This window comes from Tympanuchus pallidicinctus, unplaced genomic scaffold (genome assembly GCF_026119805.1).
Source record: "Tympanuchus pallidicinctus isolate F22 unplaced genomic scaffold, pur_lepc_1.0 scaffold5, whole genome shotgun sequence".
NCBI lineage: Eukaryota > Metazoa > Chordata > Aves > Galliformes > Phasianidae > Tympanuchus > Tympanuchus pallidicinctus.
In genome coordinates this window covers 19,044,663-19,062,796 of record NW_026294769.1, presented here as the reverse complement: position 1 = coordinate 19,062,796, position 18,134 = coordinate 19,044,663, and the positions used below count along the sequence as shown (strand labels likewise).

Sequence of the window (18,134 nt, the reverse complement as noted above, 5' to 3'; positions counted from 1 at the left end):
ATATTCTGTGATTCAAAAGCAAAACATCAGCTTCTTCTATCTCAAATAAAGGAAATTATAGCAATAAACATAGATGTCAGTAACCCTAAAGGAATCTGTGTATGCTTCAATCTTTTTATCACATACTTGGAGTATTTCTGATAAGTCCACTGTATCTGGTATATTCTAAAAATGTTTAACACCTGTTCTCAAATCCCTTACAGAAGTACACAGTAGTAGGACCAAGTAGTAACTGAACATGTCAATATAGTGGTAAAGTATGCACACTATAAACAAAACAACAACAAAAAACAGCAACAAAAGAACCCTCAAATCTCTTAGGAATCTTCAGTGGTTTATTTTTAGTTATCTGTAACTTTGAAACTGAGTCATGATGAATACAGGAAGCAGTTCAATCTAAATCCATTGAAATCCATAGAAACTGAATTGTGCTCTCCCATAATGTTACGCTTTGGACATAATGCACCAGATGATAAGTAGGATTAATTCCCATCTAGATCTGCAGAAGTCAATGGCTCTACAGTCAGCTGATGCACAGCTGACAAAAGGTTGTCTTAATACAAGCAGCAAAAGGAAAGGTGAGGAAAAAAAAAAACAACAACCAACACATTAAACTGTGGAACACAGAGAAGCAAACAAAAGCTTTGTCCTAAGGAAACACATCTGAACAACCAGTTCTCTTTGTCCCCACTGCTCCCTGAGTGAAAGGTGCTGCAAATTGGCACTGAGCTCTCAAGTACATAGGACATGGAAAAGAGCTATCTGAAGAAAGACATGGCTCTCCCAGCCCTTACCTCCACATGGGTGGAGGGGATTTGCAACAATTCGCAGTTTCATCCCTTGAGAAGAGAGATGAAGCAATGCTATCATCAGATGTAGTGCACAGATAGAAAACGTTTCAAGAACTCTCCAGCAATCCTGCTTTATTGGCAAGGCACACGTGTGTGAGAGTATTTACGTGAACTCATACACACAGCCTGCGGGAGGCTCTGAGTTCTGTCCAGCTCTGAGAAGAACCACTGTTTCGACGCTCTAATTTTGGTCCTTGGAAGAGCTCCCTGCTGCTGCCCGACTGAGCTCATCGCTGACTAACAGGGCACAGAGCAGAGCAACGGGGAGCTTTGGGAACGCGTTCTTCATGATTGGTACGTGAAAGGTGGTCTTTTATTTGCTTGTATGAAGTAACAGCGCCTGCCACTTTTTGCCCTGCGAGCTACAGCCCATGACGGAACATTTAATAGCGAGGGAGGTGAAAACAGAGAGACTGGGCTCTGAGTAATCCGTCCGAGCTTCCACTGCCCTCCACTTGTCGGAGTTCGATGCAGAGCTCCCACAGCCCTGCCAGCCGCCGCTCCAGCCGGCACAAGCGGCAGAAAGAAGTTCTCCCAGGTGGTTGCCCTGCGAAGCCGATTACCGGTTAAATCGGGAAAAAAAGAAACCCTTCTGCTCCCCTCTTTCCCGACCTGCAGGCGCAACGGGAGCCGGAGTAAGCCTGACAGAGGCGGAGCGGAGCGGAGCGGAGCGCGCAGCTTGCCCGGGGCTGCCGAGCCTCCTCCACACCCGGCTGCTCACGTTGGGTGGCTGCGGTGCCTTCCTCCTCCTCCTCCTCTTTCTCCTCCTCCTCTTCCACCCCTCTAACCATCCACCCTGCCCGGAGCTGGCAGGGGCGGCCACCACCTATCGCGGGGCTTTGCCTCCGCCTTCCACCAGCGGAAACTTTGCTTGGCGTCAACGGGAGAGGATGGAGCCAGGGGAGCCCCTCAACCGGTCCCAGGAGGGGGCAGAGGTGCCCCGCGGGGAGTTCAACGCTTCCGGGCTCCCTGACGCGGAGGGGAAGCCCCTCTTCGGCATCGGCATCGAGAACTTCATCACTCTGATCGTCTTCGGCTTGATCTTCACCCTGGGGGTGCTGGGCAACTCGCTGGTGATTACGGTGCTGGCTCGCAGCAAGCCAGGCAAGCGTCGCAGCACCACCAACATCTTCATCCTCAACCTGAGTATTGCCGACCTGGCCTACCTGCTCTTCTGCATCCCCTTCCAATCCACAGTCTACGTGCTGCCTACCTGGGTGCTGGGTGCCTTCATCTGCAAGTTCATCCATTACTTCTTCACCGTCTCCATGTTGGTGAGCATCTTCACACTCTCGGCCATGTCCGTGGACCGCTATGTGGCCATCGTGCACTCGCGGCGCTCCTCCACCCTGCGCGTCCCCCGCAACGCGCTGCTGGGCGTTGGGCTCATCTGGGCTCTCTCCTTTGCCATGGCCTCACCAGTGGCTCATCACCAGCGCCTCTTCCACCGCAACGGCAGCGACCAGACCTTCTGCTGGGAGCACTGGCCCAATCCACGCCACAAGAAGGTCTACGTGGTCTGCACGTTTGTTTTCGGCTATCTTCTCCCCCTGCTGCTCATCTCTTTCTGCTATGCCAAGGTGGGGCAGGGTGGGTGCTGGGGAAGGGAATGTAAAAAGCGATGGTGACCGTGGTGGTGGGTGGTCTGTGAGCTGGACTTGGACATGTCCAGTACACAGATAGACACGGCATTGTTAGGAACCAGCAGCATTAGGAGGTGAGGGGGCAAGAGTGAGTTTGTAGGGATGGGCTTTATAGTGGAGGGATGGCTGGGGACGTGTGTGTGTGGTGCAGACAGGTCAAGCGTTGCATGGAGTTGATGGGGTGTTGTGTGTTCTTCATACACTTACAGGTCCCCTCTCCTTACAAAGTGTCAGGAAGCCCCAGAGCTCTGCTGCTTCCTTTGTGACCACAACTCTCTCATTTCCTTGCAGTGCAGTATGAGGAGTTTAACTCGAATGAAGTGCAACCAAGCAACAAGTTGTTTAGGCTTCCAACAAAGCAGTGTAGCTCTTTTGAAATGAAGAGTGTTGAAAACAAAACAGCAAAACCCTACAAATTTGTTCTGATCCAATTAACATGTTAGGAGCAAAAGGAATACGGTGTTGCCTGGTCATTGTGAACCTCACCCTGCTCTGCGGAGGGACATTTACTTCAGAATTCAGAAAGATCAGATGCTAGGAAGCAACAAGTGAGAACCTGGGTAGGAAAAAGAAATCAGTACTGTTGTCTGAATGGGTTTACTTAAGGGCTTTCTGCTCAGCCAAACAGTCACGTTTTTCTGCAGATGTTAATTGCAGCCTTTGATGTAGTATCAAGAAGAACCAGAGCACAGGCTGTGACCCACTGAGCTGCACAGAGATCCTTCCAGTCTGTGTCAGCAACCTCCAGTCGCAGGATTTTTCCTTAGGCAGTAATTTGGGTTCAAGAGGATAGGACAGCCCTTGCAGATAGGGACTACTTAGATGTCACGAAGTCATGTCTTTAATTAGCACATTAAATAGGTATAGTTAACATGTTTATACATAATTTTATGCTCAGTTGTATGTATTATGTATATAATGTTAGTTTAATTGTGGAAATTCTGGTTGGAACAGCATCCAACTCTATTAAACTTTGAGTTATGCAAAACTCAAAGGATGATGTTTTTAAACTATTGTTGGTAGTGAAACAAGTCCAGCCTCATAAATGGAGAAAAAAAAAGTTTTTCCATGTAAACTGCATTCCGGTTTCCCTGGGTAAATACACTGGCACCTCTTCTATGTGGTGAATGTAACAGCTGTGAGAGGAAAGAAACTTACTGTAGCCTTGTATTGTTAGAGTTTTAAGAACATAGTGAATATTACAGGTAGAATTTCAGCTGTTATGAATTCTTTCTTATATTTGTAAAAGCCAAATTATTCTCAATTTCAGCTTAATTACTGGCCTTAAATATATAATTTATATATATATATATAAATATATAAATAAATATGACAGAAAACTGAAAGCAAGTCTTGAAAACTTATGACAGATCTGCATAGTATACAATAAAGGGCATTTTTAAGACTGCAAGTGTAATAAATGGAACATGCTATATTGCAAAGCCCTCATATTATAGTAGATACTTCAATGTAAATATGAATATGAGTATTTAAAAAATAACAACCCTGTGTGAAATACATGCCCAGAACAAGTCAATGAAAGCAAATCCACTCCAAGTTACAGCTAAAATCTCATGCTCAAATTGCTGCCAGGCTTGAGCCTCAACCCTGCTTGGGCTGAGGATGGATTTGTTTTGAGCCTGTATGTACAACCCTGCATGCTGCAGAGTTAAGCTGAAGAATGAATTCCAGGAGACATGTATTCCCACTGGTGTCAATAAAGCTGAAAAATGTCATGGCTCATAGAAAGCTATTGGAGATGGTTGAGCCCTGCAGCACAAAGGCTTGTTCCTGCCCTCATTAAGAGCCGTGAGCATATCTCTGACTGCAATTCTGTGACACATGGGTTACAGTGAGGGAGAAATTAAGAACAATAGAAGTTGAAAATCAGAGCTGAAGTTTTGTCACAGCCACTGCTACTCTCCTGAGTCTCCACTGAAGTGGGTCGCAATAGGCTCTTATTGATGTCCCTAAAATGGTGTAATGTACAACAGATATTTTGGCTTCTCAATGCATGCAGGGTTAAAAGAGAACTGCTCTGTAATAGCATCAGAAGTATTACAAAGATAAACACATTAGTTTCTTATGGACTTTGCTGGTTTTCATGAACTGTGGATCAGATAAATAACACAATTTTCTGACGCAGTAAATTGAGATGAAGGAGACACATTTCTCTATTTGAATATATTGTCTTTTCCAGGCTCCTTTAAGTCATTTCTGTTGTTTCCTTTTAAAGCAAATTGCAATTGAACTTTCAGTTCTGAAAGTCTCATTTTTTAGATGCTCTAACAGAGGACTGAGTTCTTTCCCTTTCTCTGTTGCTCTTAAATTGTGTTAGGAGAGATTCATTTTCATGGGGTTCTGTCCCCAGTGGACAGCAATATTGTTACGAACCACAGATAGTGCTGAAATAATGGCATATGCCATAGAACTAGAACTGGAAATCTCAAATAATCTGCTCTTAAGACAGAGCTCATGCTCTGCTGTGTGCTTTGAGCTCTCCATTTCCTCTCTCCCACAGATAACTTAGGGTCAGTTTTAACTAAATATGACATAGGAGTAAAAACATGAGAAGTCGTGATATTTCCTTAGTTTTGTGAAAACAGGAGCCAGTGTAGAAGACAAAGAATCTCAGTCTTCTCTGTTCTTTAAAGAGTCAGAGTGCACCCAGCTGCTGAACACCAGAAATACCACATGGGAAAGAGGTTTTGTGAAGTGCCTGCTCACAGAGGAGGTCATCTTCTTGAGAACTTGCGGTCAAGAAATCACAAATCCTCAGAAAGTCAGCCTTCGTTGGCCCCGGAGAGCCTTCAGAGCTGCTCTTTAAAGGAGCTCACAACTTTAGGCAGAGTGGTCATTATATGGTTGTTAGTTGAGTTACAGCACTGCACAGAGACAATCTGTATTCTTACCTTTTATAGTTTATCATATTTTATTTGCTGCATTTTTTTTTGTTCCTTCAAGTACAGGTATCATAAATTGATACATTTACATACGAATATGTTATTAAGGGGCAAAGTAATACATGCACACTGGGCTTTTACCAGTTGGCACTTGTCCAGGCAGCGGAATGTGACAATGGGTTTTGGGTACCCCTGCTGTTGAGAACCCAATTATGAGGCTTGAACTCTTTCAAACATCTAGGCTGGACACCTAAAATCATTAGCAAACTTTTCCTTTTATAGATGTATAATGTTAAAAGCTATTTTTTAATTTATTCCTTGCCTGAAGAATGTTTCCATTATTATCTATCATTCTGAACATTCTGAATTCAAGAAAGTCATGTATGATTTATAAGGTTGGTTAAAAATAAGCCATACAAAAAAAAAAAAAAAAAAGAGGAGTCTCAACATTACAGCACATTTACATGGTTCTTAGCGACAGATATTGTATCCTAAATTTTACTGAGTAGAGAGGAAAAACTTTATTGGAGAAGACTGAACTTCACTGAAAAGAAAAACAAAAAGTTATGACACATTAGTGACACTATTAAATGAAAGAGGGTGAAAGATCACTGAAAAGAAAAACAAAAGTTATGACACATTAGTGACACTATTAAATGAAAGAGGGTGAAAGATCTGTTGTGATAATAATAGTAGCAGCACTGCTTTTAAAATGGATTGCAGGTAAAGGCACTTGAATTTAAATAAGGTTAATAATACAAAATGTGGTTCAGAATGTAGTGGTCACATTATGGCTTTGTTAAACAAACAGTTCACTTTTATTAGATAATGACCTTGGGCAGGCTTTCCTGCTGTATGGTTTTAAATGGATAAAGTAACAAATAATGAAGGTGTAGTCAGTTGAACAGTTATGTACAGACAGACAGGAAATACGCTTGGAAGCAGTGCAGATTTCAAACTTTTGTTTTATTTGGTAGGCTTATATGAGTAGGTGCAGATAGCTTAAGCTATTTTTCCCCTCCCTTTTTGAAAAATCCATTTTTCAAATTCTTTTGGTTATAGTGTCTCAGTCTGTGCTACAAAGCCATCTGAAGGTACTTTCTGAAACAGCTGCAAGCAAAATGTGATAGTCTATAGGCAAAAGCAAGCTTCCCATCCAAATGCTCTCAGTGATAATTTTGACTGTGCAGACTGGACTAGCCTGGAATTTTTGTACCTGGAAATTTTGTACCCTTACACCCTATGTCACAGAAGCATAACTGCTGTCTTGCACAAACCCATCTCCAGAGCACAGAAAACATGTTCTTTCCTCAAGAGCCATAAATGAACTCTCATCAACAGGTATATGAAAGCCAGAGTTAGCAATTTCATGTGAAAAGCTAATTTTTCCACAGACCTGAACTTGTTTAAAAATGTAACCTTTAATAAATGCAACAGGTTATGACTTTTTTTTATCAAGGCTTATATTTTATTACCTGAGTTAAATATGTATGTAAATGTATTAGTGGATATTGTGAGAGATTTTCTTTAGAATAGCCTGAGACAAAATGAGAGGAATAGGCAGAATTAATATTCATTCAGGTGAAGTGGCTGTTAGAGGAACAATTAATTATTTCTTGGCCCAGAGAAGAGATAATTCAAACAGTGTGGTAAGGAGAGGTGACTTTGATTTGCTTTGTAGTGTTCGTGCATAAACATGGCCCTTAATATCCCTCTGCATCTCTCTGTGTAGGTCTCTGAGTACTGTTCCACAGCTGTTGATCAGTAATTCAATTCTGCCTGCTTCTTGCTGCTGGTTTGCATACCATCTGGTAGAACGCCATGCAGAGCCAGCATGTTTTCACTGCAGAGGCTGCACATCCTTATTCCATAACACATGTACACAATCTGAAAGAGAGAGAGTTGAGAAAGATTAATTGGAAGATTATCATCTAAATCTTCAACTCACACAGAATTTTTAGTAATAGATTTGTCTACTCCATCTCTCTTTGGACTGGAGAAAGTTACAATGCAAAATAGCTGCGTCAAAAGTTTCAGAATGAGAGAGCTGATGTTTATAATTTTAAGAGTAGATTTTTCAGTTCTGAATTTTTGGAAGAGTGCATCTAACTTTAATATTGAAAATCACAGTACAGTACAGGTTCAGGGTGGCAGGAGACAGGATCTGCAAAGGATCTGGTGGAAAAAGCCTATCTACTTAAGTTACACGAATCACAGAAACATAGAAATCCCAAATTGGAAGGGACTCATAAGGATCATTGAGTCCTATTTCTGGCTGCTAACAGTACCACTCAAAAAGAGACCCTATGTCTGAGAGTGTTATCCAAATGCTTCTGGAGCTCCAGCAGCTTTGGGCAGTGACCACTGCTCAGGGAAGTCTGTTCCAGTGAAGAGGGAGGATAAATGAAAAAGAAGCGATGAGAAGTGAACAGCATTTCTCCCATGATCTTCTATTTTCACACCCATGGATTAACCAATTCAGCACTGTTGTACATGGTGAATAAAGGATGTGTGAATCAGAGGGGCATCTCCTTGCATTTCAGAGGTTCTTCTGTATTTTCCATCTGGTCTACTTCATCCTGGAGTAGGAATAATGGCTGACATCCAGCCAAAGCTGGATCTTCTCAGAGAAAACATATTTGTTTTCCTGTCCTGTCTTTCCTGGGTTCAGATTGTCCTGGTGGCAGCCAGGCTGGTATTTCAGATGTTATTATGCTGGTATTTCAGTGTATATTTTTTCCTTCAAAAGAAGATTTTTTAATGCATATTTATTTTAATTCTGGATGATCTTACCTATGTAATAGTTGTCAGTTCACCTTGGAGGTATGTAAAGTGTAACTGTGACATCACAGCCATCTAACTGAAGACTCTACATTCTGACTTTTAAATAATTTTTAATATAAATAGAATATATTATATATATATATATATTATATTATATATATTATATTATGTATTAACTATTAACGAATTATATATAAAATATAAATAGTTTTAATAAATAGATAAACACATTCTTACCATATTATAATTAAACCCTTGAATATACTTAAGTATTTCCATTTTTTAATTTGGTATGATTTATCATGTTAAACGCATTCAGCTGAAGAACATATACCCTGCTTCCCTGTATACCCACAAATCATACTGTATGAATATTTTACATTCAGTTAATAATGACTGGAGATAAAGTAGGGATGTTCCTCTATGCACCCACTGTCCAAACTCTTACGTGAAAATCTGCTCTCACTTGATGAATCATTTTGAGGTATATTAAAAAACTACTTATGAAAGCTACATGACAAGTATCATCAAATTGTTCATAAAGGTCATGTCTCATGGGAGATACATCTTAGTATAAATTCTCTGTAAGAGCCTAAGCATCTTTCAAAGATCAAATAGTGCCAACATCCTGATTATATTAACTAAACATCCATCTGAAGAAAGCAAATTATGCAGGTGACTCAGAAAAGCTCTGACTCAAAACATACACTTCTTATGTTACATGCAGTAAAGGTCATTCTAAATTAACAAGCGTTGACATTTTTATAAAGAATAATGGCTAATTCTAGCTGTAGGGAAGGTTTCAATTTATTGGCTCATTTGATTGTAGTATGTATTTGTTATATAATGCAACTGTATTTTGATAGAAGAATTCAATTGTCATATGTAATTCCTATTTGCTTGTTAACTACAGATATAGATATGTAATTCCTTTGGATTTTATAATATGAATTTCTAAAATGTTTAAATGGATCATTGATGTTTGTAAGCAACTCATGCAGTCCTGGAGATCGTACTCTAACAAAATGGTTTTGAATTTTAGAAAATGGTGAAATACAAGTTGAAAATTGATCTTTTCAGGTTCTTAATCATCTGCACAAAAAGCTGAGAAATATATCAAAGAAGTCAGAAGCATCAAAGAAAAAGGTAGATTGCTTTCATTACCAATTCCTATTTGTTTATATTGTAGTTTTATGGGTAAGATGATTTGCTATTCTGTTGCTTGTTGCCAAAGACGTAATGGAGAAAAATATTTGAAATGGAGTATTTGATGATATATTCAGTGCCTCTGCAGGATAAGAGTCTTCCCTGATCAGGATTTTCTATCACAGTGGTCAAGCCATTACTTGAAATCCCCATATTTTGAACACTGGAGCATGTGAAATTCAGTCATGGAGAGACTACCTCTCTCTAATGTAAATGTTTCTATTCCCTCACTAGAATTTTTTTCACTAAATTGTACATCTCTCTCTCTCTTTCTTTCTCTCTCTCTCTCTCTCTTTTTTTTCTTTTCTAACTAACTGAATATTTTTAGCAGTTTATGAAGGATTCCTAGGTTATATGACAAGACTTCCAAATGAGATTCATTACAATTCCTGATAGTAGTCTAAAAAGAGACTTTTGTGATTTTATGATTTTCCATAAAACATCTTTTCTTCTATGTTTAAGACTTCAGTTATATACTGCCTACAAGTGGAATTGTGAAGGGTCTTTGAAGCATAGTATTAGCTTTGCAATTTAGAGCAATACTTGAAAGATGTGTTTATGCAGATATTTTGTCAGATAATATAATATGGTTCTGATTTTTGAGCAGATTTGACCACAGTAATAATTTGACTAACTTCTCAGTTTACGAATGTGGAGTCAGAAACAAGCCTTAGGCTATAGCTCTTTGTTTGATCTGATTGCTATTACCATATGGGCATGCAGACTGTCTGCAATGTAAATGAGATATACATGGGCACAACGGGGAATAAATAATCTATTACTTATGCATTCTCTATTTAAAAAAAATATATATCTTAGTCAACAGATCTCAATTTCTAAATTAAAAGCATTATGTCTTTGATGCAGTAAAATACTTAACATAAATAATTTGCGCTTAATCTCATCAAGGCCAAAGGTGTTGTTTCAAAAGGCATTCTCTATGTTGCCATCCCTGCTTTTATGTATGTTATTTTCAAACTAGAAATATCTGCATCTCATCTAGGTACAAGCCCTTTATGCAAATAAAAATCATATCTAGTTATGAACTTGCTTTCTTAGTTTCAGGGGAAAGCATTATATGGATGTTCAAGACTATTCAGGTGTCTCAGGGTTTAGTAATGGAAAGGCAAACAAAATGAAGTGGAAAATTTTTTTACTTAGAACTTTCTGATCCCAAGGCCTTACTTAGCTCATGATTTCAAAACAATGCTGTTTTCATTAGTATTTATCTTTCTGGTTACTGTTTCTCTTTTCCTTGCAGTTTTGTTAAGAATAATGCATTTAAGGCCAAGTTCTACAGCTTTATTCAGAGCTTTATAAAATTTTAGTATCACAGAATCACAGAATCATATGGGTAGGAAGGGACCCTTGGGGACTCCACAACCTCTCTGGGCAGCCTGTTCCATGCTTTGTCACTCTCCAAGTAAAGAAGTTTTACCTCATGTTCTTATGGAATTTCCAGAGTTCCAATTTGTGCCCATTGCCCCTTCTCCTATTGCTGGGCACCACTGAAAAGAACCTGGCCCCATCCGCTTGGCTTCTATCCATTAGATTTTTATAAGCATTGATAAGATCCCTCCTTAGTCTTCTCTCCTCCAGGCTGAACAGACCCAGCTCTCTTAGCCCTTCCTCAAATAGGAAATGTTCCAGGCCCCTAATAGTTTTTGCAGCCCTCTGCGAGGCTCTCTCTGGAAGTTCCCACTTTTCTTGAACTGGAGAGCCCAGAACTTGACACAGCAGTCCAGATGTGTCCTCACTAAGGTAGGGTATAAAGGGAGTATCACCTCCCTCTTCTGGCTAGCTATGCTCTTTTTAAAGCACCCAGGATACCATTCTCCTCCTTGGCTACAAGGGCAAACTGCTGGCTCATGGCCAACCTGTTGCCCACCAAGACACTCAAGTCCTTCTCCACAGAGTTTCTTCCCAGCAGTTCAGCCTCTAACCTATACTGATGCAAGAGGTTATTCCTCCCATTTAGGACTCTACACTTGCCCTTGTTGAACCTTACCTGGTTTCCATCCTGTCCAGGTTTCACTGAATGGCAGCACAGCTTTCTGGTGAGTCAGTCACACCTCACAGCTTTGTATTACCAGCAAATTTGATGAGGATGCACTCTTTCTCTTCAACCAGGTCACTCATAAAAATGTTGAACAAGACCAGACCCAGTACTAACCCCTGGAAAACATCACTATCTACAGGCCTCCAATTAGACTCTGTACTGCTGATCACAACCCTCTAAGCTCTGCCTGTCAGCCAGTTCTCAATTCACCTCACCATCTACTTGACTGTCCCACACTTTCTGAGTTTACCTATGAAGATATTACAGGAGGCAGCATCAAACGCCTTGCTGAAGTCAAGGTACACAACGTGCACTGCTATCCCCACACCTATCCAGTCAGTCATGAGTTCTTAGAGGCTACCAGATCGGTCTAGCATGATTTTCACTTGGTGAATCCATGCTGGCTAATCCTTATAACCTTTTTCTCTTCCATTTTCTTGGAGAAGACATCCAGAAGAAGATGTTCCATCATCTTCCTGGGGACAGAGTTGAGGTTGACTGGCCTATAATTTTCTGGGTCCTCCATCAAGTCCCTTTTGAAGACTGCAGTGACATTGGGTTTTCTTCCAGTTCTCAAAAACCTCTCTCATTCTCCATCATCTTTCAAAGATCATAGAGAGCAGCTTGGCAATCACTTCTGCCAGGCCCCTGAGTACTTGTAGGTATATCCCTTCAAAGCCCATGGATATCATTCAGTCAAGTTTGCTTAAACCCACAAAATTGATTCTTAGTAGCAGAATCTTAATTTATAATGTGTGAATTTAAAAAGTGAATTTGAAATAAAAATGTGCCTAAATGCTGTTCTTTATGCTTTTTGGCCAGGAAACATCAATGTGCATTTCAAGTTTTTTTTATTTGTTGATGAAAAACCCTAAGCGTGATACCATTACTTAAAAAAGAGCTGCCCTTTAGTGTTACCTTGGTTGCAAATTATAGTGATGATACTGGAAAGGTAAGCTCTGAAGTGAGTCTTAGGATGAATAATGGGATAAGACAGATGCTGTGAGGACCGTTACGAAAAATTACTTACTTTGCAGATATGAAATACCTTAGTATAATAGTTACAAGAGATACATGGTCAACCTCAGCTTTCAGTTGCATTTATACAGTCTATTGAAAGTCAGTGATTTTCCTGGTGTCGAAAGGACAAACTGAGGTAACACTTCTTTTAAGAATTAACCGTGTGTGCAATAACCAGACAGCACATTTGCAGCTGGAATATTAATGCTCTAAAGGAATCAGAGAATCAATTGTTCTTTATTTATTCTTCCTTGTTAGCACGAGGAAGACAGCTTTCCTGATGAGAGCTGAAAGAGGAAATATTTGTCTCGCTGCTTTAGCATCAACTGAATTAATGTTAATAGGGTTAAATAGAAAAAAAGGCTTGTGAATAAATTTGAACCCTTGAGACTGAAAAATTTATATTTACTAGAAATTTTGGTAGCCAGAAACAACATTTGTCATAAGTTATTTCAGGCTATTGCTGCAGGAATTAAACTTTTCCCTGCAAGTTTCTACAAATTAAGGCACATGAAAATTAACCAAGTTAGTGAATTATTACTGAGCATCAATCAATTCAAGAAAGTATGAACCAGGATCAATAAATCAGCAAAAAGTCTGCACTGCAGCATGTATCACTTCATCAGTTAGTTCTGCCTGTGAGTAAGAGCTAAAATTATCTGAAGAATTATGTTGTAAAGTGTTAATAGAGTAATTATAATGGTCCGTAACATACTATGCATTGGAATTACTACTAGGCTCTCAATGGAAAAGTGGCACTTGCTAGAGAAATGCATTTTGTTCATTGCCTGCAAAGCAGTAATTGCAGTTTTGGAAGAAAGTTAAAACTAAAGAAAACATTGTCAAAAAAACTCCACCGTGCCTGGAAAAATATCAGCAGTAACCGAAAGGTGATTGATCCGGTGACTGATACTCCAACTCTCAGAGGGGATCTAACAAACTTAATGGCCCTTTCTTGTGAGAATACTGAAAGTGGAGTCAGGAGGTAGAATAATGGTTATTTCACTCCTTACATTCAATATATAGTTACCAGAAATCTTGTTCTTCTTCTTTTTTTCCTAGTTGTATCCCAGAATATTGTTGGATGATTCCAATGGACGTTTTATGCTTAAAGAGTAGACTTTAAAAAATACAGCAACTTCTGCTCCTGCCTTTAGACTCTTGAGCAAAGGGTTAATCTCATTGCTCTTATCTCTTTCACTACATGCCTCCATGTACAATAGATCTCCCTTGAAATCTGGTCAGAAATCCTGTGTACTGTATTAAAACATGATTCATTAGATCTGGATGAGATTTCCCAGAGACCTATGTTATTAATTTATTGCATCAATCCTGAGTCCCAGAAGAGGTTAGCACTTTGTTTAGGGAGTGAGGAACATCATTCTTTGCCTTTAAGAAACGAGTAGAAGAGTTTCTCTTCTACTGTGGAAGCTCATGTTCTTCTTGCAATACTACAGAACAAAGTCCACGTAGGTAATGAATTAAAATATTAATAAATATTCAGAAGTGTATTCTATCTGTCTACTTTTTATCATTATTATTATTATTATTATTATTATTATTACAGATAATGATATAATAAGCTTGTTTTTAATACTCATAAGACATCTGTGTTTTCCTTTCCCTGTCTCAGACAGCACAGACTGTGTTGGTGGTGGTAGTGGTTTTTGGCATCTCCTGGCTTCCGCATCATGTGATTCATCTCTGGGCTGAATTTGGAGTTTTCCCACTGACTCAAGCCTCATTTCTCTTCAGGGTAGCTGCACACTGCCTAGCTTACAGCAATTCTTCTGTAAACCCAATTATATATGCATTTCTCTCTGAAAATTTTAGAAAGGCCTACAAACAAGTTTTCAAATGCCAGATAGGTAACGAATCACCTCTGAATGATGCTAAAGAAAATAAGAGTCGGATAGATACACCACCATCTACCAACAGTACACATGTGTGAACTTTAGAAAGTCCTGTTTGCTGGCTCTTCAGCTGTATGAATGAACGAAACTTCTGGAAAACAAAGCACAATGAGCTTTATCACAGCTTTTTCTTGATAAAGCTAATAGGTATTTAAGGTAATGAAGTTGCATTTGTAGCAAACATTCATGAAACTGATATGAAGGAAAACCAGGCTGGTCCTTTGTATTGTACCTTTGCCAAATGAAGCTCCTGACCTTTGAAAGATAATTCAGAAACAAAACAATGGTGATGATTTGTGTGTGTTCCTATTCATTAAGCATCATGTGTATAAGCATTCAAGTGTAATATACAAGAAGTATTCGTTGATATGGATAAAACGCTGAACTTTCTCACATCTTACTCCATAGAAGCAAAGAGATGGCTAAATTTTCTGACTTACAGATAATAAACACTGTGGTGGTACTACAATTTCAGAGAGGAAAAGTTTCATTCTCCGTTCAGGTTGTTTTGACAATGTCTTTTGCCTTTTTAAAGCAAAGATGGGATCTGACTTGGAGTTGAAATAACCCACGTACAATTTGAGACAATTGCTTTAGAGAGGCAACACTGATTTTATCTGTTCAGCTATCTTTTTAATGTAACGTGGTGAATGATGATGTACTTTTTACCGCTTTGTATGCCTGCCTTACTGCACACACAGAACTTTTGTGTACGCTATATAAGGTTTTGTTTATGGCCTGTGTGAAGTTCTATCAAAATGAAAATTTGTCTGAGGAAAGCTTTTCTTTAGCTGCTGCATGTGTGTTATGTGTGTGTGTGTGTTTTGCTAACTTTGCTGAGTCTGAGATGGAAATACAATTTTAAATATACAATATCAATATATATTTTAAAATCTTATGTTCCATAAAGAAAATCCAAGAAACATATAAGTGCTTAAAACAGCAATCCTTTAAAAGTTCTAATGGAGGTTTGATACAGTGTAACTCTAAAATGGTAAATTTTGGAAGGATACATTTATATCAGTACAAAGTGTGTAATACAAATCACAAATAAAAAGTGGGAGGGCCTCAGCACTTTGAGGACATATTATTAGCTGGAGTATCATATGCTTTTAACATTTACGTTCATGACCCATAGAGTCATAGAGCAAATTAAGTTGAAGGAAAATCTTGGGATCCTCTCAAGGCAGGGCTGCCCTCACATCTGTATCGCTTCTTGTCTAGGTATGTTTTGAGATTTCCAAGGACACAATTCAGCAGCTCATCAGTCATAGCTGGGATTTCCCTTGATGTAGCTTGCAACCATTTCCCTTTGTCCTCTCACCAACCCTTGAGAATACTCTTCACTCTAACCAAACATGCATAATTGTAGATGACAAATTAGAGTTTCTCCCTGTCTTCTCCAAGCTGAAAAAATAAGATGCAAAGTCCCTGGTCTTCCACTGGACTTGCTCCAGCTTGGCCATCCCTCTCATGCACTGGGATGTTCCAAACAGGACAGCATGTTTCAAGTGCTTTCCCATGAGTATTGAGTAGAGGGGACAAATCACCTTCCTTTACCCCATCTTTTTCTACAGAATTGCATTCAGCTTGATTTTGGTTGTGCCTTTGTTGAAATTTTTTAATTTGATAACTGTTGTCCATTCTCTGGCTCACCAGGTTCTTCCAAAAGAAAACTTAGCACTCCAAAGTATCTGCTATCCCCCCAGGTTTGACGTCATCTGTGGCTTGCATTCTGCACCCTTGGTTTGGTCTTTGCTGAAGATCATGTAGGCATAGAATGGGTTAGGCTGGAAGAGTCCTTATAGGTCATCTAGTTCCAACCCCTTGATGTGGGCAGGGCCATTCCCCACCAGAGCAAGCCACCCAGAGTCCCATAACACCTGGCCTTGAACACCTCCAAGTATGGGGCATCCACAGGGTTGATCTGGGCAACATGTTCCAATGCCTCACCACTCTCAAACTTTCTTCATAAGAGAGGTGCTCCAGCTCTGTAATCATCTTCACTGGACCCACTCCAAGAGCTCCACATCCTTCCTGTGCTGGGTGCCACAGGCCTGGACTCAGTAATCCAGATGGGGCTTCATAAGGGGAGAGTAGAGGGGAATAATCACCTCCCTTGCCCTGCTGGCCACCCCTCTGTGGGTGCAGCTCTGGATGCAGTTGGCCTTCCAGACTGCAAGAGCACACTGCTAGCTCCTGTCCAGCTTTTCAAAGATGTTAAATACTGTTGGACAGATGCTCTATTGGACGCCTTTTTTTCCACAGACTTACTGATCAGTTATGGAGGGTGAGATCACATGAAAGTGTCTGTTTACATGTCAGTGCTATCTAAGTGGAATCAGTAAAATAATATTGAAGACATGCTGGTGCACACATCACATTTGTGTCCAGTCATTCATATGAAGAAGCAGTTTGAAGTTACTGTCAGGATCACAGAATATACAAGAAAAAAAAAAATGGAAAAGAGTTTATCTATAGTACATCCTTTTCTGGGTTTGATTTGATATTAGAAAAACACTCTAGCACAATGTTACTGTTATACCTAGCTTTTGGGGTTTTTGGTTTTTTTTTTTCAGATTCCAATCACTCAAGTTATTAAGTCACTATCAGACCACACTTGAGTTTGTAACATATTCAGTGATCTTGAAGCTACAAAAATTATGTTTCTCCCTTTTAAAAATTGCTTTCTAAAAATTATTTGAATAAAAAATTACAATGTAAATACAAGTTTATACAAGTAAAAAGTTAACATGGCGAAATTATGATTTCATGAGAAAATTGCATTTTTTCTTAACTGTAAATAATTTTAAACCTAGTGACATGATAGTCAGTAATAGGACATCATCGGTTTGAAATTGTAAGGATAAAGGAGTGGAGAAGGCCTGCAGTAAGAACATGTTTATAATGCCCTGTCTGATTTCTGAGTGTGTCAGTAAAACTTGTGTCTCAGAGATGTGTTAAAATCATTGGCCACTCCAAAATTCAATTTCCTGGCTAAAACATACCCCTTTTAGTCAGTGTCTCTACCATGGCTTTGGTATATCCACTGTAAGCTAGAGGATGTTACATGTAAAAACTGTTAAATAATGTGAACTGTGCCTAACCCTTGAGGAACTGGAGAGTTGTGCAGGGATTTGTGCCAGAAACATGGCTAATTTGGGCAGAAAAACAGGGAACAGGCACTGATTCCCTTGACAACAAAATGCCTGACTACAAGGTCTGAGTTTGCTGACAGGTTATTATTTATTTTGGAAGGCAAAGAAAAAGTTTCATCAGACTTGCTTTTTTAATATGCTTTGTGACACATCTGTAACCAAAAACACTAATTTCAGTGTACACTGAAGCCAAAAAAAAAAAAAAAAAAAAAAAAAAAGATTATTTCTCTGGCTGACGCTGAATTTTCCACTCCAATAATGCCACTGAATTCGACTCTATTGTATTAATAAGGCAATACTGTTTCATACAAAAAAAAAATAGGCAACAGGATGATGTAATTCCTCTCAAATGAAAGCACTGTACATACATGTAGTTAAACAATTACAAAACAAAATGAATGTAGAAGCTCCTTGCATTTTTATTTTTTTTTAATGCTAAGGTGGATAGCAAAATCATATGCTAGAGTAAACAATAAATATGTGACGAGGCTGTTTGAAATCCTATGTAAGAAATGATGATGATTGTATAAGGAGCAAACTTCAATTTTGTAGCCAGGTGTTCCCAACTGCAGCCATAACATCCCGTGAGTATTTAGT

The 18,134-nt window shown here is 39.3% G+C and overlaps 1 protein-coding gene across 1 annotated transcript; it reads left to right on the top strand.

Annotated features, from left to right (window-relative positions):
* Positions 1–736: 736 nt before the first annotated feature.
* On the top strand, positions 737–17,926 carry GALR1 (galanin receptor 1). The gene is made up of 3 exons (XM_052704636.1): positions 737–2,431; positions 9,262–9,327; positions 14,100–17,926. The coding sequence occupies exons 1-3, from the start codon at positions 1,742–1,744 to the stop codon at positions 14,415–14,417; spliced, it is 1,074 nt and encodes a 357-aa protein (XP_052560596.1). The 5' UTR covers positions 737–1,741; the 3' UTR covers positions 14,418–17,926.
* The last annotated feature ends 208 nt before the right edge of the window (positions 17,927–18,134 follow it).